The sequence below is a fragment of the Pleurodeles waltl genome, chromosome 3_1 (genome assembly GCF_031143425.1).
Source record: "Pleurodeles waltl isolate 20211129_DDA chromosome 3_1, aPleWal1.hap1.20221129, whole genome shotgun sequence".
NCBI lineage: Eukaryota > Metazoa > Chordata > Amphibia > Caudata > Salamandridae > Pleurodeles > Pleurodeles waltl.
The window spans coordinates 233290637-233316711 of NC_090440.1; the positions used below are offsets into that span (position 1 = coordinate 233290637).

General features: G+C 45.0%; 1 protein-coding gene across 7 annotated transcripts in view; it reads left to right on the forward strand.

Annotated features, from left to right (window-relative positions):
- Positions 1 to 26075, forward strand: part of MYO9A (myosin IXA) — a 1132274-nt gene that overhangs the window by 427764 nt on the left and 678435 nt on the right. For all 7 annotated transcript variants that reach the window (XM_069222286.1, XM_069222289.1, XM_069222284.1 and 4 more), the window contains 2 exons: positions 8714 to 8830; positions 10697 to 10831. In XM_069222286.1, the coding sequence (XP_069078387.1) occupies positions 8714 to 8830; positions 10697 to 10831 (252 nt within the window). The remainder of the gene's footprint in view (positions 1 to 8713; positions 8831 to 10696; positions 10832 to 26075) is intronic.

Sequence of the window (26075 nt, forward strand, 5' to 3'; positions counted from 1 at the left end):
TCTGAGATCAAAGCGTCGGGCTTTGCACCACCTACTTGACCTCTATCTGCGGCAATAATAGCGTTCCAATCGCCGCCTAATTCTTGAGCGTGATCCTCTCTACGAATTTTAGCCCATATTGTCTGTGGAACTACATTTCCCATCAACATGTCAATATCTGCTAGATTCATAGTACATGCATCAACTGTTTGCGACAACTCTTTATAGTAACCAGCAGGATTTTTGCGTGAATCTGGTAGTGACTGTTTAAGTGCTAAAACTTCAGACCTTTTCCAGGGGACATGTATCCATATGCGCTGAAAATGCGCAGGAATAGCTGGATTAGCACCTGCTGCTGCAACTTCTTCCTTCCATATTGGAGAAACCTCTCTCATGGGATAGTTTTTCAGTGCTGTCCTAACTGAAGGATCAGAATCAGGAAAAGTCTGTGAGAACAATAGGGATCTGAAAGAAATAAGTGTTCTGACAGCGTTTTCAACCTTAGGACCCACAATAAGTCCTTTATCAAAGTCAGCCTGAACATCTAACAGATCCTGTGGGACCGAACCCAAATTCATATCCTCCCATTCTTTAGCGAGAGTATCGCACATAACTTTAAAAACATATCTCTGCGTAGGTGCATTCCATTGCAGAAAGGTGGACATAATATCAGACGTACTATATTGGGGACCCTTCTTGATCCATCTACAAGCAAGTGAGTCCAATTTTTCTCGCTCTTCGGAGTCTGGGAATTGACTACGAGACTGTCTTCGAGAAAAAGCTGGAGACACATTTAAAGCTTCAAAGAAAGGTGATAAGAGACCAGAGACAGTATCTGCAAATCGCTTACGCATAGATGGAGAATTTGACATAAGGATAGGGGACAAGGTATTAGGTGAATTAACTAAAGGAGCATTAGGAATTGCCAAAGGAGCAGAAGGCAAAGGAGTTAAAGGCAAAGCTGGCATAGGCAATACTTGAGGAGGCAAATGTGGAAAAGCTGGAGCAGGCGGAAGCACAACTGGCGGCTGAACAGGCTGTAACATCGGGGGTGCATTAGCACCTTGTACATAGGGCGGAGGCAATTTCAATAAGTGGGACATTAAGGAATCTTCCTCAAAATCTTTTCTCTTATCAAGGGAAGAGATAGGCAACGTCGGATAGCATTTATCTATTGCCATTCGATGCTGTCTGTCTGAAATTTCCATTGCATTATCTATTTCATCATCTTTGAATTGCTGAGCAGCCTGTATAATCGTCATTCCCTGTGTTTTCCTATCTCGTTTCGCTTGTTTAATTTCTCTCTGTTTGGCTTCCTTACGCCAAAGGCGAAAAGAGTCAAACATTGCCGGCCGGGCTTTTCTTTTAAATAACGTTGCTTCTAAATTATCTAGCACATCAGTTTCGAAACTACCATTTTCTGGCCATTTTAAAACACCATCTTTCTTTGTATATCGGGTCCATGTCTTATTAAAGGCAATAGGACCAACACCATGTTTAGAATAGAGCTCATATGTGGGAGTTCCAACCGAAGGAATCGGACAGGAGTCCTCAAGCTGGGAGTCCCTATTACAACCAAAGCAACAAAGTTTTCCAAACTTAGTCAGACCAGACATCTCACGATTTTTACTGGCTGTTCACAAACATCAAGGGGGTAAAACTTTCAGTTTACACAGCACAAATGCACTTACCCCTCGGCTTTGGCCACTGCAATGGCCAAATCTAAGAACCTAAGGACAAAACAAAGACCAAAATTTGTGGGCGCGACCCACCAAATACTTAACTAAGGATGTCTTCTTACACCAACAGAGGCCCGTCTATCGTCTCGCTTTACCATACATCATCAAAGAAAGGGCCAAGGCAGGGCGGCAGTCAGGGCAGCAGTCGTCAGTAGCCGTCAGGAAGGAGTAACCGCGCTGAAAAAGACCTTCAGACCACTTCGACATACAGGGGTCGCTTGACGTGGCTCGCGATTCCTCCAGAATTTTCTTGCGGGGTTCCTCACAACCTTCAGGCAGAACCGGTACCGCTGAAGCCGCCCCACGTTGGGCGCCAATTGAAGAACCAGAACCTTATGGGCCTGGCGGCGCAGGGTACGCCTGAAATCTCCTTGGATTCACCTGCCTCAACTAACAGAGACACGGGACACTCTGTCAGGCGTAAAAGATCAGATTTTATTAGCTGCAGCTAGTACAGTTGTCCAAGAAGTACACAAGGTATGTTCTCAGGAGACTGCCACTTTACTTTGTGGCGCACAATCTTATATACCGTATAAAAAACATTTATTAACTACATACACTCCCAGAACACATAGAAAGGAGCCAGTAAGAATAATGTAAAGATAGAACAGAGCCAATAGAAATGTCGGAAAACAAGACAGCACCAATAGAAGGAATTGGAAAACAAAGTATCAAGTGACTTAAGGTTGCCTCCCCTCCAGCTGTGTTTGTCACCCCTCCCTTGAACTAATTCATTAACCGATCCACAACGAAGTTGCATGTGGTGCGATAAGTTTGTGTGCGTTTGGAGGACAGTTGTGAAATGAGAGAATACTAGCAAAGGACAGCGAAGGCCAGACGATAAGATAAGATCGGCGAAGAATAGTGTGAGCCTACAGATAGTTGAAACAAGGATTAGAAAACCAGACAGGGATTAGTGTACTCGGTCAGACCTTAATACCAGCCTTGTAAAGATAGAGGCAGAAGGCTGTTTTGAACACCATGTTGCAGAATAAGCAGAAAAGGCAGAATGGACTTCGTTCGCTGTGCTGCCTGAGTGAAGGCAACATAAAATGGCGGCGGGCCACAAAATGGCGGGTCGATACGATCGTATTAAAAAATCGAATTTCCTCAACATGGCCATGGATATCCCTCCCACCTGGCTCCACATGGAATCTAAGCTACTCTCCCCGATTCCATTAAAATCTGTATTGACTATCCGTGGTCTCCACTCCTACCCCATCTTAGCAAATATGGTATCAGCCTTCCGATTTTGTTGACAAATCTCTGCCCAACCATATATTTGACTCCAACATGGCTTTCCTATGGCGTAACAATAAAATCAAATGAGAAGGCAGTAGTCTTTTTCTGATAACAATGGGCTGAAAAGGTATAAACTCCATTGGAGATTTAGGTACAACCTCAAACCCCATCCATTTCTCTGAACTAAGATTGCATCATGATCTCCCTCCGATTGAATTTTACAACTTCCTAAAACTGAAAAAAAAAAGTAGGGGGGCTTCCGAAACCACATAGGCCAGACTTCTTAAAGAAATTCAAAAGCATTGGCCATGTCGCATCCCAAATCTACAAATTCTTAGAATCCCAAAGACTATACCTCCTTAAAAAGCTAAAAAAGAAATGGTCCCTACATACCCCAGACCACCTTCTCTGACTCTGCTTGGCACAGAATCTGGCACTCCCCTTTCCCAGCTAAAATTACCCTCGCAATCGCACAATCAAGACTGTGGTTGATACACAACTCATTCTGGACTCCAACTAAACTGAACAAAATGCGGATACTGCAATCTGACAAGTGCTGGCGATGTGAGGAATCCTCCAAATCTACTGAACATATGGTCTTAACATGTAAGTTGGCACTATGGTTTAAGTTACAAAATCTCATTCAGGGCATCTTCAAAATTAATTTTACTCCATCTCTACTAACCTCGACACCTGGGCTTGCAGCATACCACCCCAACATTTTTCTGCCCCCAAAACGACCTACTCGATCTAATGCTAGCACTAGCCACAGAAACAATTTTAATAGAATGTAAAACCTCCTTCAAAAGATGGTGAAACATGTTATGCTCAACCAGTAGCACTGACAATATCATGTATATAAAGATACACAACAGTACTCGCTCGCATGACCTATGGAACACACTCGATCTCTATTTCCAAAAAGTGGACCTTCCCATAGCACATAAAATCCTGGCGTGTGTCATATCCACACATCTTACATTTTGCAGTCTCATTTACACCCCAAATCCTCATCCTCGTCTATCCTTCCTGTTATAGGAGACCTTACCATAACCCGTCATCTCCCCCATACCCTCAGCAGCCCCCCTCTCTTCTCCTTCTCTCTCTTTATCTATCTTCTCTTTTCCCTTTAACCAACCTACTGCACACTTTGGTATCCTACTCACACCTCAACCAGGAAACCCTCTATCTCATCCTCCTCATTCTTTTGGTGAACCTTGCAAGGTCCATTCTTACCTGATATCACATCACATTATTAATGATACTCCAAGTCATACATCACCTTACTGTTTTACTTGATCTAGATTATGCTTGTAGGAGGCTGGCCTGGCTTGTAGTGGATACCAGAGGCACTTACATCTTGTGCCAGGTCCAGTTATCCCTTATTAGTGTAGAAGAGGTGTTTCTAGCAACTTAGGCTGATAGAAGGTAGCTATGGCAAAGCAGCTTAGGCTGAACTAGGAGACATGTAAAGCTCCTACTATACCACTGGTGTCATATGCACAATATCATAAGAAAATACAATACACAGAGTTACTAAAAATAAAGGTACTTTATTTTTATGACAATATGCCAAAAGTATCTCAGTGAGTACCCTCAGTATGAGGATAAGTTATATACACAAGATATATGTACACAAGCCAAAATTAGGTAAGTAATAGCAAGAAAAGTAATGCAAACAGTGTAGAATTACAATAGATTGCAATAGGAGCACATAGGTATAGGGGCAACACAAACCATATACTCCAAAAGTGGAATGCGAACCACAAATGGACCCCAGACCTATGTGAGCTTGTAGAGGGTCGCTGGGACTGTAAGAAAACAGTGAGGGTTAGTAAAATAGCCCATCCCAAGACCCTGAAAAGTAGGAGTAAAGTACAACTACTACCCCCAGAGAGCACAGAAGTCGTGATAGGGGGATTCTGCAGGAAGAACAAACACCAGCAATGCAACAACAGTGGATTTCCAGACCTGAGTACCTGTAAGACAAGGGGACCAAGTCCAATAGTCGCGACAGTGTCGAGAGTGGGCAGGAGCCCAGGAAATGCCAGCTGAGGGTGCAAGGAAGCTGCCACCTGTTGGAAGAAGCTTGGAGTTCTGCAAGAAAGAAGAGGACTAGGGACTCCTTTGGAAGACTGATGTCCCACGTAGCGATGAAGCTTGCAGAGGTGTTCCCACGCAGAAAGACCGCAAACAAGCCTTGCTAGCTGCAAGGGTCGCAGTAGAGGTTTTTGGGTGCTGCTGTGGCCCAGGAGGGACCAGGATGTCGCCACTTGGAGGAGGAGACAGAGGGGGTGCCCAGCAACTCAGGGAGCCCTCACAGAAGCAGGCAGTGCCCGCAAAAGTACCCTAACAGGCACTTGGAAGAAAAGTGAACCGGAGTCCACGCAAAGTCACAAAAGGGAGTCCCATGACGCCGGAGGACAACTCAGAAGGTTGTGCACTGCAGGAAGGAGTGCCGGGGACCCAGGCTTGGCTGTGCACAAAGGAAATCCTGGAAGAGTACACAGGAGCCGGAGCAGCTGCAAATCACGCGGTACCCAGCAATGCAATCTAGCGTGGGGAGGCAAGAGCTTATCTCCACCAAACTTGGACTGAAGAGTCACTGGACTGTGGGAGTCACTTGGACAGAGTTGCTGAGTTCCAGGGACCACGCTCGTCAGGATGAGAGGGGACCCAGAAGACTAGTGTTGCAGTCTTTTGGTTCCTGCGTTAGCAGGGGGAAGATTCCGTCGACCCACAGGAGATTTCTTCAGAGCTTCTGGTGCAGGGAGGAGGCAGGCTACCCCCAGAGCATGCACCACCAGGAAACAGTCGAGAAAGCCGGCAGGATTAGGCGCTACAATGTTGCTGGTAGTCTTCTTGCTACTTTGTTGCGGTTTTGCAGGCGTCCTGAGCAGTCAGCGGTCGATCCTTTGGTAGAAGGTGAAGAGGGAGATGCAGAGGAACTCTGGTGAGCTCTTGCATTTGTTATCTAAAGAATTCCCCAAAGCAGAGCCCCTTAATAGCCAGAAAAGGAGGTTTGGCTACCAAGGAAGAAGGATTGGCTACCAAGAGAGGTAAGAGCCTATCAGAAGGAGCCTTTGACGTCACCTGCTGGCACTGGCCATTCAGAGCAGTCCAGTGTGCCCCCAACACCTCTGATTCTAAGATGGCAGAGATCTGGGACACACTGGAGGAGCTCTGGGCACCTCCCCTGGGAGGTACTGGTCAGGGGAGTGGTCACTCCCCTTTCCTTTGTCCAGTTTCGCGCCAGAGCAGGGATGGGGGATCCCTGAACCGGTGTAGACTGGCTTATGGCAGAGATGGGCACCATCTGTGCCCATCAAAGCATTTCCAGAGGCTGGGGGAGGCTACTCCTCCCCAGCCCTCCGCACCTATTTCCAAAGGGAGAGGGTGTAACACCCTCTCTCGGAGGGAATCCTTTGTTCTGCCTTCCTGGGCCAGGGCTGCCTGGACCCCAGGAGAGCAGAAACCTGTCTGAGGAGTTGGCAGCAGCTGCAGTGGAGACCCCGGAAAGGCAGTTTGGCAGTACCCGGGTACTGTGCTAGAGACCCAGGGGATCATGGAATTGTCACCCCAATACCAGAATGGTATTGGGGTGACAATTCCATGATCTTAGACATGATCTTAGACATGTTACATGGCGATGTTTGGAGTTACCATTGTGATGCTACACATAGGTAGTGACCTATGTGTAGTGCACGCGTGTAATGGTGTCCACGCACTCACACAGTCCGGGGAATTTGCCCTGAGCAATGTGGGGGCACCTTGGCTAGTGCCAGGGTGCCCACACACTAAGTAACTTTGCACCCAACCTTCACCAGGTGAAGGTTAGACATATAGGTGGCTTATAAGTTACTTAAGTGCATTGGTAAATGGCTGTGAAATAACGTGGACGTTATTTAACTCAGGCTGCACTGGCAGGCCTGTGTAAGAATTGTCAGAGCTCCCTATGGGTGGCAAAAGAAATGCTGCAGCCCATAGGGATCTCCGGGAACCCCAATACCCTGGGTACCTCAGTACCATATACTAGGGAATAATATGGGTGTACCAGTATGCCAATGTGAATTGGTAAATTTAGTCACTAGCCTGTTAGTGACAAATTTGGAAAGCAGAGAGAGCATAACCACTGAGGTTCTGGTTAGCAGAGCCTCAGTGAAACAGTTAGGCATCACACAGGGAACACATACAGGACACATACTTATGAACACTGGGGCCCTGCCTGGCAGGGTCCCAGTGACACATAGACTAAAACAACCTATATACAGTGAAATATGGGGGTAACATGCCAGGCAAGATGGTACTTTCCTACAATGCTTCTGTCTGAGGTATTGCTGTTTCCATACAAGATTGCATACTATTTTATATATTTACCCTGTATTGTACATATATCGATTAGTATGTATTCTACAACTATTCTTTGAAATAAAGTGTTTGAACTGAAAAAAAAAGTAAGACAAAGCAGAAATGCATAATCGTAGTAACCAGGTCACCCTCCCACCCAGGGTACCACTGCAGACCATGCACTTCTTATCCATGAGTCTCAGTCCAATATAAGTGGGGGAACAGAACCCCCACAGTTCCCTAAGACACCAAGGGCCTGATTCTAACTTTGGAGGACGGTGTTAAACCGTCCCAAAAGTGGCGGATATACCACCTACCGTATTACGAGTTCCATAGGATATAATGGACTCGTAATACGGTAGGTGGTATATCCGCCACTTTTGGGACGGTTTAACACCGTCCTCCAAAGTTAGAATCAGGCCCCAAGTTTCCAGTCACGTAATTGTTATGGTGTAAGCACTCATGTCCCCTTAATGTTCTCCCCTGCATTATGGATGAATGTCCTCAACTGTTCCCTTTGTGTACCCCGCCTTTGCAAGATGCCCAGTTCTCATTTCTCCATTATGGTTATTCTTTTGAAATGGTTTCACTCTGCTTCTAGCCTACGACAGAGGATATATTTAATTACTGTTTTTCAATATTTTAAAAAAGTTTCACACAGCTATGTTTTAAGTCAGATTTACAATTAATTATTGAGGGTTTATTGGCATCATTTTCAAAAATGAAAAACCAAACAATACATAAAGTTACAGTTTAAAGTCAGTATTTTCTTTGTTTATATTCATTTTGAATACTGAAAAATACAACACAAAATATTTGATGTTGCACATGCTCGGAGATATTCAACTTTTTATGGACTCAGCAAGGAAATGGAGAAATAGGGATACAGGCGGGTAGGTGTATTCATTATAATAACAATGGTAAAACTTTTCATTTTATGTAGTTTGTCGTAATTTATTGCCAGAATGTTCCTTGGGGCTCTATTATTGTGTAGGTTCTCCAAGTTTATAAACAATTTAGTTTTTTTAAAATAATTGTTTCATAAATTATTGGGATAGGAATGCAACATAATTTGTCTTGTTTCTCTACAAGGTAAGCATTGTATTACAGTGGAAGTAGCAGGAAGCTATGCCTTGTTTCTTAATACATTGCTGCATGTTGTTTAAGGCTATGAGGATCATATTTTAAGTTTGTAGTGTTTTTTTTCTAGACCAGGTAAATGTGGAAATGCAGTATATAAAACCGTATTTTTCTGACTGACCTGTTAAAGATGCTGTAAATATTTGATCTGAGCTGAATTAGTAGTGGCAGGGAAGTTTTATATTCCTTGGTACAGGATATGGGTGCTGGAAATAATTAACCTCAAAATATGGTATTACTGACAATGCTTTCCTTTTGCCTTATAGGCAATTACGGTTCGGGATTCCATGGCCAAATCTTTGTACAGTGCTCTTTTTGACTGGATTGTTTTCAGAATTAACCACGCTCTTCTAAACACCAAGGACTTGGAGGAAAACAGCAAGGTAAGAAGAGCCAAATTGGCTAGGTTATGTGGATTGGGAGGAAATGTAGGCACAAAGTTCTGGGTGCCTTCGAACTTGTCATTTTCTAATGTACATTTTCTTAATTCGGAACCTGAAACAAGATGGGAAAGTAGAAAGTGTAAAGCGAGCTTGCTTAAGGTGGTCTTTTTTCTTTGATCTAAAGTTACTTCTTCCGAAATGTTTGGCTCACATGTGTATGCATTTCTTCAGAGTTGTGGCGCTCATAGATACTGCCTAAGTTTTTTTAACATGACCTCATTACATATGTCTCTACTGCTCGCTCTCTCGTTCTCCATTTCTATCTTGTTAATCTCTCTCCATTTAATTCACTTTTGGTGCCTCCTTCATTGCTTAGATTTTCATAGCTGTACAAATGATATGGATGCTGCTTCAGATTCTTGTTCGATTTGGCTCTATTTGCCCATGACATTCCTCTAATTCTGCTTATTTGTTGTTCTCTGCAGTTGGCTTTCTGTTCCTTACATAGATCCTTGTGTGGCTAAAGTACATTGATTATCTAAAACAAAAAGCATAAATTAGGTGGGCAACACAAACTTTAAAGTTTTTATTTAGAAAATGTGCTTGACAGGGAAAGTGGAATAAAGTAGACAATGCTCCTACGTACAGCGTATACCACAATGTTCAGGCTTTTTGATATTTGGGGATACCTGGCAGAAGAACATTTGGTAGATAAATGAGATTGTCCTTGTTGATGAAACACAGTTTTCTCTCTCGAGCAAAGTGAGATCTTCTTTGTGACGGGTCTGATACATGGCAACTACTATCTTAAATTCAAAGTATTTAGAAAATAAAGAGAGGCAATGAATATTTCTCGAAGGTGGGGAAACAAGTTTCCAATGCTGAAGGCCCATCATCAAAGACATGCTTCTACAGCTGCTGCTTTAATTTAATGAGATGTTGTGAGAGTGTCAGATACATCTCATCTGCCTAAATTGGAATGGAGAGTACAAGGTGATTAGCAGTGTGGCCCTCTCTAGATGTGATGAATAAGAAAAGGTAGTTTTTAAGATCCATAGGTGAAAAAAGTCTGTTAAGTGACTGGAAGTAGTCTGTGGGCCAAGAGTAAATTTCCTGGTCCGTCATGTTTTTTTCTTTTTAATAAATCCAGAATATTTTTGGGCAGGGTCCCAAATTATCTCCACACATAGCTGGCCTTCAAGAGGTTGGCTCATGATCCTTTAGTAGCACTTTTGTCTCGGAGGAATAGAGAGTATAAGCTTCTTGGTGCACATCCAGTCGTTGCTGACCTTACTTGCACTTACTGAAGCAGGAATTCCAGATGATGGTGTTGGATAGACAGACCAAATGATCTGTGTAATGCTAAAATAGAAATTTTCTAAATTCAGTTTCTATCTTTTACCAGTGTTCCTGTTCACGTGACTGTTGCTCCTGTTTTTTTATGTAATCCAGTGAATATTTATTCTGAATTGCATTGGTGATTAGAAAAGGCTCGTTTATTTTTCGATGTTTGTCACTACTGATGCATTTTCTCAGTGAACCGGTTTACATTATGTCTTGTTAAATGCAAATTTAAATTGCTTATGTTGAGCTAAGATGCATGGACTAGACAGATCAGCAGCAAATGGGTGAAATTGTAAACCAAAAAGAAAGGGAGGTGGTTTGTTGGTGATTCTCGTTAATTAAGGAGTTAAGTGAACTTTTTGCCTCTTTCACTAAGCAAAGAATTGCCAACCACACTTCTACAATATTTTGCAGGGCCTATTTTGGTTCATAATTTAGCCTCTCGGAGTCAGACCATTTTATTCAGACCGATATTCAAGAGCTCTGTCCATAGTGTGTAAGTTTCAGTGCTTTATCTTTCAGACTTTATCTATTGGAGTGCTAGATATCTTTGGGTTTGAAGATTATGAAAGTAACAGTTTTGAACAGTTCTGCATCAACTTTGCAAACGAACGTCTTCAATACTACTTCAACCAGCATATTTTCAAATTGGAGCAGGTAAGTCATTGTTAGCTCATACATGAATTGTATTGGTTAACTTGTTCTTCTAAACACAGTGATGTGTTTGGTGGGAATGAATTTGATGGGTGGGAAGAATTGGCCACTTCTAGTTAGGAGGAAAGTGATTTTGTTTTTACTAAAGAGAGCACTAGTTACAGATTTGACCTCCTAGCTCTTTAGTTCATATTGTGTATTTATGTATCGTCTTTCTGGTGTGTGGTCCAACAGATACCTGCAGCAAAATCTCAATTGTGTCTTTTAATGTTTTTTTTTTTTTTTTTTTTTTTTTGTAACTTGTTTTTTTGGGCATTTCCATAGTACTGGCAATACGGTTCAACATCTCATCAAATCATTACACAAGTAAAAGTCATTGATTACATACATCTATTTGGCATCTGTTAGAGGGCCAGCTAAAGTGCCTCACATCATTCCGCCATAGCAAATTCCTCCCACATAGATCCCAATATGAGTCACAGTACCAGAACGTTGTGTGAATAAGTATCAGAGCAAGGGCTGCCTCATACTACAACATCCTCTGTCATAACTATCTTGATAACGACCAAGCATTTGCGGTTAGCAAAATTATTGATCAAAATACAACAAAATATAACAGCATAACTTAGTCAACTGTAACTATGGCTGAGCCAGATATCTCTTTCAGTCAGTTTGTGGGTCAAGCAGTGCGAGCGTCCCTAGAAGCAGTATCTCGATGGTCGAGTTTTGGCACGGTAATGCAGGGGAGGCAATCTTGTGCCACTCTTTAGGCGGTGCTGTGCATAGTTCATGTCTGGGTTTGTCTTACGTGTATGCCATGTGTGCTGGAGGAGGGGGACACCCACCACTCCATGTATGTCCTCTAACTGTTCACCTGATCCGATTGGTCTTCTTTCCCGTCCGTAGAGCCCGTCACATCTTGACCCGACGCCCCAGAGGCCTGTGTGGATGTCTGGGAGCCCTGAGCCTCCAAAGCCTTCAACATGTCACCCCACGTTTCTATGTCACACTCGGCGTTTTCGTCAGTACGGAACATCTGCAGTCATCTTTCTTCTGCAATCCCACATTCCCTGAGGTCGGGCCTCCATTTCTGTAAAAGGAGGGGGTTTTGGATGAGCCCAGTGTATCACAATGCGGCGTTTTTGCCAACACATGCCTCCTCGAATGTAAGGAATGTTTCCCGGTGTTATAAGTCTCCAGAAGTCAGGCAGCCTACCTCATATCAGTTTGCTAGGTCCATGACCCTTTGCGCCTGCCTGAAGCCCGGTAACATTGCAGGGGTGGCAGTCTAACGTATGGGGCACGTCTGAGTACGACAATGACTGTTCGCTCCCAGACCTCTGATACCCGGCAGTCCAGGTACAGTGCCCCATCTGAGACTCTCCGTCCCCTCCTCAAGTATCCAGGAAGATCAGGCTCCCCTTTCTATTGACCTTGGATCTCCTTTTCAGCAGTCATTTCATCTGTACACCACTGCATAGCATATTGTAGAATTCCAGCATAATAATAGTACTGCAGATCAGGAACACCCAGCCCCCCAGCTCAGAGTCCAATTCTAGCACCTCAGGCTTAACTCTACTCTGCCTCCCTTCCCATATCAAAGAGACCAGGAGTTGGTTAATTTAAAAAAAAAGTGACTCGAGGAAGAAGATATAGTGAGTTATATAGAGCATAAAGACAGTGGGGGAGAAGAATCATTCTGCACAGGGCCGCTCTACCCATAACAGAGAGTGGGAGTGTTTTCCAAAACTCTATAGATTTTTCCAAGATTTGTAAAGTAGCTCCCATATTTCGGTTATAGTGATCTAAATCTGAGTGAATTATTTGAATGCTCCTGTATCGGAAATGGCCGTATTTCCAAGTAAGCGGTGGCCAGTGAAGATCTTCTGTGGTCTGACCCACCAAATTAGTTGTCAGGAAGAGTAATGTTTTGCTCTGGTTAATAGGCAGCCCTGAAAAGAAAAAGTGAGTCCAAGAGTATGGGCACTGAGCGCTCAGGGTTCGACAAGTAGATCAGAGTATTGTCTACGCACAAGGAGACAATGTATGTAGCCCCTCCCACCGAGATCCCCAATTCCACCATGTCCCTCTGCAGCTTTTTTGCCAAGGGTTCTAACGTGAGCGCGAACAAGAGAGGGGACAGTGGACAACCCTGTCTAGTCCCCCTCTCTATAGCAAAGGTGTCTGAGAATACCACAACCATGCAACTGGGCGTGTGTAGAGGAGAAAAACCCAGGCGAGATAGTCAGAGTCCGGTCCACCCCATTTCCTCCATAACAGTCCACATGTATTCCCACCCGACGGTGTCAAACGCTTTTTCAATATCGAGCATTGCCACCGCTGCCTGGACTGCAGTATCTGCCGTCGAGTGCAGCATGTGTGCCAGCTGCTGCAAATTCATATATGTACCCCTGTCCTGGATGAAACCACACTGGTCATTATCAAGTGTGAAATAACCTTTTTTAGTCTAATGGAGAGTACGTTAGTCAATATCTTAGTGTCCACACACAGCATAGAAAGGGGCCTATACTCACTGGGGTCCTCTTCGTCGCCACTGGGCTTGGGGAGCATGGTAATCTGAGCCTCATGCATTGAAGCAGGTAACATGCTCAATCTCTTAGATTTTTGGAGAGTTACAAGAAATTTGAGTAACAACTGGACACGGTAGGCCTGGTAATACTTGACTGGCCACCCGTCAGAGCCTGAGGCTTTTTGATGCGCCATTTCCCCAACCGCTTCCTTGAATTCCTCCAACTGGAGGTCTCCTTCTAACCTATTCCTCTGTGCCTCCGTGAGGCGGGGGAGCTCTAGCTCTGTCAGATAATTTCTAATCTCTACCACTGTTGTACGCTTTCCCCTGGTATAAACAGACTACAGATGCTCACGTAAAAGTCTATTTATAGTTTCCTGTGTTGTCGCTCTTGTGCTGTCTTGTTCTCTGTAGGGACAATATGAGCGGGGGCGGTCTCTCTCGACATAGCCTGGTCAACAGTTGGTCCGAGCAGTCGCTGTCCCTGTGTAGTCACTGCCTGTATTCCCTTGAGGTCAGTCTGTTTAGTCTATCCCATAAGTCTGCCACATGGCGGCTTGCCTGTAACTCTGTCTCTCGGGTTTTATCAGTTCTGAAGTGTGCCTTTTTTATGTCTGCCTCTTTAAGGTCCTGCTCTAGTCGGCGACGTATACCCCCTATCCTGAATAGACATTCTCTGTGTGCAACCATCTTGAGGGCATCCCGCTCCGATCCTCTAGCCCTGGCCGTCAACCAATTTGTATAAAAGTATCTATCTATCACACCGCTGAGCTCCTCTCTGAAGAGGGAGTTCTTTCAGAGCCTCTGGTTTCAATCTCCAAAGGGGAAATACAGGGTCTATTGCCCCCCACCTCCCACTCCATTGACACTGGGGCGTGATCAGACAGGAATCTATCAAAGATATGGACTTTACTGGGTGCCCCTGCTATATCGTCAGTAACAAGGAGTGTATCAAGTCGGTTGTATGTGTGGTGGGTTGCGCTGTAACAAGTGTATTCCCATGTCTCTGGGTATGTAGCTCGCACCTCAGTCTGTCCATTATAACCCATAGCTCACCGGCCACAGAGTCTGGGGCTTGGAGGATGCCTGTCCAGTTCTCCCGCAAGTACACAATTAAAATCCACCCCCCTCCCCCCACACACACACCAAAGGGAGCTAGCTCCAAGTAGGGATTCAGTTCTTTCCCTAATTCCAGGAACAAATCCCCTTTGTCTATTTTTGGAGCATATATGTTTAATAGGCAAATTTGTAGTCCGTTCAGGAGTCCGTGCACCAGTGTATATCGCCCATTAACATCCGCCTGATCGCTTTGAAATAAAAAAGGCACTGGTGGTGCAATCCAAATAAGGTCCCCGCGGGCATAACTAGAATAAGTGGCAGAATACAACTGAACCCCCCATTTCCTATGTAGTTTAGTGACCTCGGTGTCTGTCAAATGGTCTCCTTTATTATCGCTTTGTGCACTCTATTCTGTTAGCATATGAATTCAGTCTCCTAACATTCCATGTTATAAGTCTGTATCTGGTACCCATTGTGCATCAAACATTTCTGAATTTTCCTTCAGACCCACATTGTACGTCAACACTGCTGACCTTGTGTTTTGTTGGTAAATCGGATCATCCATCTCTTCCCACCTCCCCCCCCAACCCTCAGGTAGACAAGTAACAAGAATTTGTGCATCCCCCAACCCCTTTCAAAAACCCCCCTCCACTTGTTCACTGTTTAAACATATACCATTATTGTTCCATGGTTAAACAACCATAACCAATCCGCTTATCTGCCAGTCCCTGAATTAGGGGAATGTGGAGAGTTAGAGTTCAGAACTAACTATACTTCTATCATCGGGGTCAACATGTTTCTCGCAAAAAATGTCTGTTAAGATCGGTGAGATTCTTCAGGACCAAAAAACGTACCTAATCCTCATACCAATACGGGATTTCTTCGTACCACAAAAACCCTCCTTGTATTAAAGGATGGGCCCCATCGGGATAGCGATAAGCATCAGTGGTCCAGGCTTGTATAGTCAACCCGCTCGTGTGGCCACCCGGTGGATAACCTACCCCTGCTCCGCGTCCCAGAAAAAAGACTGACAGTTTTTTTGTTTCTGAGGGTGGACTAGACATTACTTCTAATCCTTACCCACACTCTGTTTTTAATCATGACAGGGGTCTGGGTTGATTAAATACGATATTTCCAGACCCCTAGACATTTTTATTTTCACATACCCATATACCAATCCCACATACTAGCACTCAGCTACCGGCATTCTTTACACTCAAAAGATCTTCAGCAAAGAGCCCCCACGAGGGGCCCGTCAGGCATTGCAGTGCCAGCCTGACGAGGAGTAAAAGCCCGATGATGAAGCATGTCACCATTTGGTGAGTGAGGGCTCTTGTTCTAATAAGAGCAGACTCATAGACTCTATTACTTACTGTTTACATTTGTACTAGTCTATTGGCTGGAACTGTGTACTTTTGTTTTTTTTTGGTATTATGATGGGAGTACTGTACACAGGACCAACTTTTCTCTAAACACTCCTGACATATTAGCCCTTCTTTGTTTGTATTCGACCATTCACACATACACCTGACTTCTTCAAATTCCACAGCTCGTATTCTGTGCACAATCAGGCAGGTTCTTGGCATCCTTGATACCGAGGTTTGCGTTACCTTCCAGCCCTAGATGTCACCTCAATCACTCTATATGCACTCTCTCAATATACTATCTATGATTCACATTTATGTTCAATTCTACCTACTCACTTCACTTGCACCAATCCAATCGGCACACCAAAGATTTCTCCTCTGGACTGTGGAGGGAAGAACCAATCACCCATCTGTGGTAGCCCCTTCGTCAGAGCACATCCAGCGTTAGAGTCCATGAATGTGAGAGCTAGCCCATTCCACTGCAATCGTCCATTGCTGGCCAAGTCCATCACAGGGCCCGCTGATCAATACAACACGAGGGCCAGAGTCCCAGTGGACCACACTTCCATCACGTTAAGCGTCTGTCGCAGTCACTGATGCCGGCGTGGGATCGCCATTCGACCTTGAAGCCATAACATCCTCAAACAGTGACAGTGCCTCTTCTCTTTCCAGCTGCAGTATTTCAGGATCTAAGCCTGCCCTTTGCCGTTCGTCTCATCATTCCCGAGGGTCTTCCATCTCTGTAGGGCTCCATCCTGTCTCACCACCACTCTGAGACAGCCTCGTCGTTCCAGATCCTCTCTGCCCGCTCTGTCCCGCAACCTCCGAGTGGGACCAGAGACTTTGCCGCCGTGGGCCTTATGGCCAGACAATGGACTGCGACCCTCCCCATGTACTTCAAGCCAGTCCCAAGCCGCTTTCAGATTGTTTAAAAAAAGAGGGGAAAAAGGGTGCAGTCTTAATGCAGCACTTTTAATTTGGCAGGGAATAGTAGCATATAACGTACACCATTGCCCTCATTCTTTGTTTCACGCCTAAATGATGCTCGGAGTTGTTGGACTTGCCGCATGCAGTATGGAAAGATCCTTATGGTACAGTTGTTAAACCTGGGTCTCCTGTCTGTCGCACAGCATGAAGGTTGGAGTTTCAGTCCTTATAATTGAGAAATTTGGCGATAAGGGTGCGTGGTCGGGTTCCCACCTATGGCTTCGGGCCAAGACCCTATGCACTCTCTCCACAACAAAGACAGAATACAGTTCTGCGCTTGGGCAAGCCTTTCATAGCCACTGTTCAAGGAATACCTCCCACAATACCGGCCCACAATGTCTTCCAGAAATCCCACAAAGCGGAGGTTACATCTTCGAGACCTTCCCTCTGCATTCTCCGCTCGCCGTCCTAGTTCTTCACTTTTTACAGAGAGGGCCATGTGGATGGTCTTTAGAGCAGCCACCTCGCCCTGCTGTGTGGTGACATGTTGTTCTGTATCCAGTGACCTCTCTGTGACCTCATGGAGATCTGCTCTGGGTAGCCCAACATCAAGGGAAATGGCATCTATTTTGGCTTAAACCTTAGCGCTAGATTGTTTAATTGCCGTCAATATCTGTGATCCCGAGGGTTCCTTCTGTGGGTCTGATCCTCACTCAGTCGTCGCCGGGGCAGAAGAGGCCCCCCGTGCCTGAGACCCCTGTGTTGTATATTGGTCTATTTTATCGTGCTGGGTGTTTCTAGGGGATCTGTTCTTCACCATTGTCACTGCTGGTGGTATCTATTCTGGGGGGAGCTCCTAGGTAGGCCCCCAACAGCCAAGCCCTCATTATGCAGCCGGTTCACAGGATGTGAGTGACGGCCATGCACCCATCCGCCCCAGATGAGTGCTTCATCCTGTGATCAGATCACAAGTCAGACAGGGAGTGGGCAGCAGGGAGCGGAAGGTGTCACAAGTCCCCCACCCAAGCATGCGATTTGTTTAGATGCATGCCCCTCTGGACTCCCACCTGGTTTCCTTCATGTCTATGCACGTTGGGAGATGCCAGCGCCGGGTCGGCTCACCACCGGACATCCCATAGGCACCAGCAAGCACCCAGTCCAGTCACTGCAGGCAGAGAAGGAAAAGGCACTCCAAAGGTACAGCCCACCAACAGGGGGCTGGGCCCATAAGCAGTCCATGCTCTGGGCCCAATGATCCCCCTCCTGGCCCCTCACCCCTTCCAGTCTGTATGGGCCCTCTCTGCTCTCCACCTCTCAGGATCGCGGGCCTCCTGTCCCCAGTTTCAGGCTCTTCTCCCCAACACAAGGTGTGTGCAGGCCAGGAGGAGAAACTGATCTCCACTCGGTCCCACATCGCAAATGTGTGCCTGTTAGGACCTCTGCAGCGCCCCCCTCTTCTGCACTCCTCGGGGTGCGTTCGGAGTCAATAAATAAGTTAATCACATCAACATTCATTATTTCAGTGCTAGTTCATGCAAAACCAAAGAAATGTCGATCTTCTTCATTAAGTCCATCATCAAACTAGAGCAATGCAGTGGTATCAAAAGTAAGTTTTATTGTTTCCTTTGGACAGCGTAAGCCAAACTGTTTAATCTAAAAAAGGACTTAATCAGGGTTTATGTATCCATGCATATATAATTTCTGAAATGTTCACATAATCCCTTGAGCAAAAACATCCTGAAGTACTGAATCGCTCCCAAGTGGGGTCTGTAAAATGTAGCATCCTCCGCATTCCACGGCACCAAATTTGAAATGGGAAAGCTCATTTGGACACTGGATTGCGTTGTCTAAAGGAAGTCAATAAAACTTACTTTTGATGTTACTGCATGGCTCCAGTTTGATGATGGACTAAATTAAAAAGATCGGCATTTGCATGGATTAGCACTGAAATATTGAATGTTTATGTGATCATTTTATGTATTGGCTCTGAGTGCTTACTTCCTCTTAATAGTGTTGTTACACAAAGGCCTTTATGGCTGTGGGGGAAGGAAAGGCTGCGGCACTTAGCCTGTGTTTGAGCCAATAGAGTAACAGGATTTTTTCTTCCAGGGGATCCTCATTAATAGTCATAAACATTGAATATTCCCACCCACATGTATACGTATGAAATATATATGTAGAATAACATTTTAGTAGATAATTTCCATACAAGTATAATGTATACATGTGCAAAATAGCAATGCAGTCTGTGTTGATAAACAGGCTAGAAATGCTTTATTTCTATGGAGTTTTATTTTTTAAACATACATCAAAACTTTCAATTAGAGTTAAAAACTTTCTGAAGCCCAAGTGGAAGTCATAGAAAGTATAAGCAACACATTTCAGAAGAGAAAAACTACATTGACAATAAAGGAGCATTATTAGCCAATAGGCTGCATGCAAGTCAATACAGTAGAACCAAAAAATAAAATTGGCACCGTGCCTTTAAGACCCTGAGCACCTCCAGTATCCCACCATGCCTCAGGGGTGAGAGTGAGGTGACAGTTGGTTCACAGTTAGGTTAGTTCTTTTTTTCCGGCTTCTTCTGAGAGGATCCTGGAGCATTGAGCTCTCATTTTTCTGGTGTTTTCAACAGAAAAATAATCTAAAAACCTTGTTTTTCAGACTTTACTCAACGTCTTCACTTATTTCCTGAGTGAAGTGATTATTTTCTTTCTTAAAATGCCTTCACTTTTTGTGAAATGCCCTTCCTGTGGGAAGAAGAATACCCAGTCAGATCCACACTCTGTGTGCATAGTGTGTTTGCCTCAGAGTCACTGCCCTGACACCTGCAGACATTGTAAAAATCTGTCAAAAAGGATCTTAAAAGACAGAGAAAAGATTTGTCTTCATGGGCTTCATGAGAGAGAAAAAACGTCATCATCTTCACTTCCCAGAACTTCTAAAGACCTTTCTGATGCACGACGAGCTAGATCGACGTCAGCCGGTAAGAAAATACCTGCCTGTTCCCCGTCGACGTCATCCCTTCCGTCGTCGCATCACCAGGCGTCAACATCTACGACGCCGTCGACGGCGATCCAAACAACATCGAAAGACATGATGTCGAAGGCTCATCTCCCTCATCAGGATAGATCTCAGGCGACGGCAACCCACTGATCGACGTCAAGCAAGCACAGGAGTGCTCATACGCCGTTGAAGTCGCTCCAGCCTTCGACGTCAAGGCATACGATGTCGAGAATGAGGTCACCACATCGTTCGGAACTGAGGCGTCCCGCGTCACTGGCCCATCGCTCGATGTCGAAACATACGACATCAAAGCACACCCATGAAACGGCCTGACAGTCACCGTTGAGGCGCTCGATGTCGAGACCAGACCAGCCTAAAACTCAGTCGGCATCAGGGGTACATAGGCCTCCTTCGACGTCGAGACAGTTATCACCTGTCTTCCAAGGAGCGACGCATCAGGAACAAGCGGCGGCACAACCGCCTGCCGAGACAGATCTCCCTCCACAAGGTCTGGTGGTCTCTATACAGAGTAGTTCATCGGGAGCGTCAAGGGCCTCCTCGTTGGGACACATCTCACCCATAAATCTGTCTCCTAGATGGTTGGAGAGCCTTAACAAGACACCGGCTTCTCCAGACTCACAGTATTCACAGATGTATTCACCGTCAGCGTTGTTACCAAGAACACCTTCACCAACGACGCACACAGAGCGGGCTGGATCAACATCTGGCCAGCCAAATCCTAGACATCGATGCAGTCCCTCAAGATCCAAGAGCAGGTCACGCTCCAGAAGGCGATCTAGGTCGAGGTCTTCGAGATCACGACATCAGCGGAGAACTCCTTCGTGGTCTACATCATCTAACTCTTCCATCAGAGACTATTCTCCGACTTTGACAAATTCCCCACCGGCTAGAGGGTCCCCAGTGGACGACATAACCACCTTCAATGAGGTGTTGCTTAGAGGTGCCCAGAAACTAAACATTGATGTTCCAGAACTGTCAACCTCTTCATCTGTGATTTTTGAGACCCTACAACACAGAACATTACCAGGAAGTTACTACCACTAGTGCCTGGTCTCCTTCAACCAACGATGGAAACGTTTCTGACACCAGCAAGCCTGCGTTCAGCACCGGCTAGGATCCTGAAGAAATACAAGGCCCCAGAGCAGGATCCTTTATTTCTCAGAGCCTACCCCCCACCAGGCTGTGTTATTTTAGCCGCAGCCCCCAAGACACATTCGGTGGCTTCATCGTCAACTGTTCCTCCAGATAAAGAGAGCAAACATCTAGGCTCTCTGGGCAGAAAAATGTGTGGCACATCAGCGTCAGTAATGAAGGTCTCGAGGGCCTCTGCACTGTTGGGCAGATACGACTGGTCCCTCTGGGATTCCCTAAACAGGGTCGCAGAGAAGTTGCCTAGGGAAGACAGGCAAGACTTCAAGGAGATCTTTCAAGAGGGAAGTTTAGTGGCCAATCAGATTATCAGCGCTGCTGCGGATGGCGCGGACTTGGCGACCCACGGATACGCGCATGGCGTTTGTGCAAGAAGGTCTTCTTGGCTAAGGCTTATGGGGTTGAAGCAGGAAGCACAACATCGAATCCTAAACCTTCCGTTTATTGGTAACTCCTTATTTGGCGCCCACACTGATGACGAGATGGCAAAAATGAAGTCAGAAGTTGACACAATGAGAGCAGTGGGTCTAGAGAGGCGAAAGGACTTTAGACGGAGGGATAGGCCTTATGACAGGCATGCTTACCAACAGAAGGTTCAAACCCCGCATTGGTCCCAGAGGCCTCAACAAAAGCAAGGGCGACCTCTGTTTCAGTCTCGCAAAACTGCAAGAGATCGCGGACCAAGCAGACCACAACAGTCTACCCCCAAAACGTCCGGCAAACAATGAGGGTTTGCTTCCCTTAATTCTGTCAACCACTCCAGTTGGGGGAGGTATTGCAAAGTTCGCTCACAAGTGGCACGGCATAACAAGAGACAAATGGGTGCTAAACATTGTAGAGAATTAATACTCTCTACGTTTCAGATCCCCTCCACCTCCTCTACCACCAGCCAGGTCAACGTCTGTCCACCAATCGTTACTACGCCAAAAGGTTTGCATCCTGTTAGAAAAGAGAGCGATAGAAAAGGTTCCTGCTTCCCAAAGAGGAAAAGGAGTACACTCCTGATATTTTCTTGTAGCGAAAAAGGGTCAAGAAGGGGTTTTCAGACCTATTCTGGATTTGAGACTACTGAACAAATTCATCCGGAAACAGAAATTCAGATGCTGGCTCTTCATCAAATTTTCCCTCAGGTACACCGAGGAGACTGGATGTGCTCCATAGATCTACAGGATGTGTACTTTCACATTCCAATTGTACCCAAACATCGAAAATTCCTCCAGTTTGTGATCGCTTCTCAACACTACCAGTTCAGAGTGCTGCCCTTCGGCCTCAAATCTGCCCCTCCTCGGACATTCTCCAAGTGTGTGGCAATGATAGAGGTACACTTAAGAAAGCAGAAAATCTTCATTTATCCATACCTGGACGATTGGCTACTCAAAGCTTCCACTCCAGAACAGGCTGTTAACCATCTCAACCTGGTTCTCAATACTTCGAACTCTCTGGGCTTGCAAGTCAACTTCCAGAAGTCCACTCATATCAACTCAAAACTTCCACTACCTGGGGGCAATACTGGATACAAAGCTAGAAAAAGTGTATCCTTCGGAAGAAATACTGTCTTCAATAATGAAGAAGTGTCACAATCTCCTCACTTCTCCCAGACCTACGGTCCGTCAGGTGACCTCTCTGTTGGGCTCCATGGCCTCTTGAATTTTCATTGTCCCGAATGCCAGACTGCATATGAGGCCTCTTCAAGAGGCTCTGGAAGACCAGTGGAATCAGCACACAGGCCAATGGGAGGACAGAATATTCCTTCCTATCGGAGTTCTGCAATCATTACAATGGTGGATGCACAAACATCACCTGTTAGTCAGGGCTCCGTTTCACCAATCTATTCCTTCCGACACTCTGGTAACGGATGCATCTCTACAGGTGTAGGGAGCTCACCCCTTCAGTCTCAAGGCTTGTGGTCCAGCAAAGAGCAGACTTACCATATCAACCTACTGGAACTCAGAGCGGTTCACCTTGCTCTCAAATCGTTTGCACCATCGATTCAAGGAAAATCTCTTCTGGTCCAGACGGACAATACAACATCAATGTACTATCTGAACAAACAAGGGGGCACGAGATCCCGTTGTCTCTGGAATCTCAAACTATCTGGCAGCGAGGGGGATGTCCCTTACAGCGGTCCACCTACCAGGACAGCAAAACGTAGAGGCAGATTTCCTAAGCGGGACCTTCGTAGATGCCCACGATTGGGTTCTTCACGACAGAGTCATCTCAGACATCTTCCAGCGGTGGGGTCAGCCTCAGTTAGATCTGTTTGCAGACGAAGTCTACAAAGAATGCCCAGACTTCACGTCCAGGTTCTACCATCTGGGGACTCAAGGGAATGCCCTGTTGATAGACTGGTCAGGGATATTTCTCTACGCTTTTCCACCGATTCCCCTGATACCAGCGGTAATCAACAAGCTTTACAAGTCCAACACCAGGATGATACTCATAGCCCCGCAATGGCCTCGACAATACTGGTACACAGATCTCCAGTTGTCAGAGCAACCGCACAGGAGGCTGCTGTGAAGACCGGATCTCCTCTGCAGACTAGGAGGAAAGATTCTTCATCCCAACCTTCCGTCTCTGAGCTTGACAGCATGGCTCCTGAATTCCTGCAGTATGGGCATCTAGGGCTCTCGCAGGAGTGTATGAATATTTTAAAGGAGTCTAAAAGACCATCTACGTGACACTCCTACGCTTTCAAGTGGAAGAGGTTCTACATGTGGTGCCGACAGCACGATCACAATAGTATTTTGGCTCAGGAGGAGGTCATATTGCCTTACCTGCTCTATTTGGCGAAATCAGGTCTGCAGTTTTCCTCTATTAAGGTACATTTATCTGCTATTACAGCTTATCGTAAGTCGCCCTCTCAGAAATCCTTCTTTACAATGCCAGTAGTTAAGGATTTCTTAGAAGGCTTAAAGAAAGTCTTTCCACCCATTCGGAAACCCTCACCCCCATGGGAATTGATTGTGGTGTTATCTAGACTCATGGCCTCTCCCTTCAAACCCATCCACAAAGCTTTGTTGCAACACCTTACGTGGAAGACAGCTTTTCTTGTAGCCATTACTTCGGCTAGGAGGGTCAGTGAGATTCAAGCTCTATCTTCTAGAGAACCTTTCACGGTTTTCCATGATAACAGAGTGGTTCTGAGGACTCATCCATCGTTCAGATTTTCACATTAATCAGACTATATTGCTTCTGACATTTTTCCCCAATCCGGTTACTCTGGTGGAGAAAGCTTAACACTCCCTGGACCTTAAGAGAGTGCTCAAATTTTACCTGGATAAAACTAAATCAATTAGACAATCTGACCGTCTGTTTGTTAACTATGGACATATGAGGACAGACGACGCTGCCTCAAAACAAACTATTTCTAGATGGATAGTGTCATGTATTTTGACTGCATATCGATTGGCTAACAAGCAGTTATCAGCTAAGGCTGACTCAACAAGAGGGAAGGCGGCTACTGAAGCCCTCCTTAAGAATGTGCCCATCTCCGAGATTTGTAAGGCTGCGACATGGAGATCTGTACATACGTTTACCAGGCACTACTGTTAAGATTCACATGCCAAGGCAGAAGCACAAGTTGGTCACGCGTCTCTAAGAAATGTATTTGCATAACATATTGTTTTTTCTGCACTTCTATTAGTCAGTCCGCAGAGGTAGGGGATGGGCTTGCTAATCTATTCAATGTTTTTGCCTATTGATAAGGATCCCCTGGAAGAGAAGGACAAGTTACTTACCTGTAAATCCTAGTTCTCTTCCAGGGCTATCCTCATCAAAGTCATAAACAACCCACCCGCCTCCCCGGACGCGATTCTTTTAGAAGTGCAGTAAGGACCATGTGTCTAATCTATTGAGCTTTATCACCGTAAAAAAGTACTGACCTAACTGTGAACCAACTGTCACCTCACTCTCACCCCTGAGGCATGGTGGGATACTGGAGGTACTCTGGGTCTTAAAGACACAATGCCAGGTTTTTGTGTTTTTTGGTTCTACTGTATTGACTTGCATGCAGCCTATTGGCTAATAATGCTACTTTATTTTCAATGTCGTTTTTCTCTTCTGAAATGTGTTGCTTATACTTTCTATGACTTCCACTTGGGCTTCAGAAAGTTTTTAACTAATTGAAAGTTTTGATGTATGTTTAAAAAAAAAATCCATAGAACTAAAGCATTTTTAGCCTGTTTATCAACATAGACTGCATTGCTATTTTGCACATGTATACATTATACTTGTATTGAAATTATCTGCTAAAATGTAATTTTTCATATATATTTCACACGTATACATGTGTGTTTACATATGCTCCGGAGTCCCGCACGTGGGCGGGAATATTCAATGTTTATGACTTTGATGAGTATACCCCTGGAAGAGAACTAGGATTTACAGGTAAGTAAGTTATCCATGCCTCTTCTTCTGGAAGCCCTTTAATCTGCTCACATGGCTGCTTGAGAGTACTAAATGACCTAGAGCATTTGTTCCAGTTTCCTGTCTTGTGGAAGTAAGTGACAAATGTTGTTGCTTAAATTTTGATAGTTTCTCAAACAGCTGTTAAGTTATTTTAAGGACCTGCAAATAATCCTCTTTGATAGTTTCCTGTATGAAACTAGAAACATAAACCATGTCATTTATAAAGAGTTGCACTATTGAATTCAATATTTAGTGTACCTTAAAATAGGTTTGCTTGTCCTCCATTAATTTGATTTTTTGTTTTACTTTTGCTTTTTTCGACAGTACTACACAAATCGTCATTGGCAAAGCCAAACTTAGCACTCACATTATAAAGGCGAGATCTATTGGCTTTGCCAGTGCCTGTTTCTGCCACAGTTAAAAACATTTTATATATCCACACTCCTCGACTTCTGACAGGTCATAGCCACTTCCTATGTAGTCATGTATCATTGTTTAATGTTAAAAGTATTCTTCAGTGTCAAATTGTTATACATTTAAATGTTGTGTATACTTCCTATAGGTAGCTGTTGGGTACAGATGTCTCCAGTGTTTTTGTTTCTTTGGAAAAACAGTTTAATTTTATGATTAGTAGGCTTTGACTGTAATGATACTCTGCCTTGCCCTGTGTTCTGCACCATCTTCAGGTCTGTTTCTGCCTTTTTGTTTGGTTACCCTTGCACCATTTCACAGAGGAAAATTGCGGGGTTTCTGAAACTGAAGACCTTCAGAGCCATCAAAA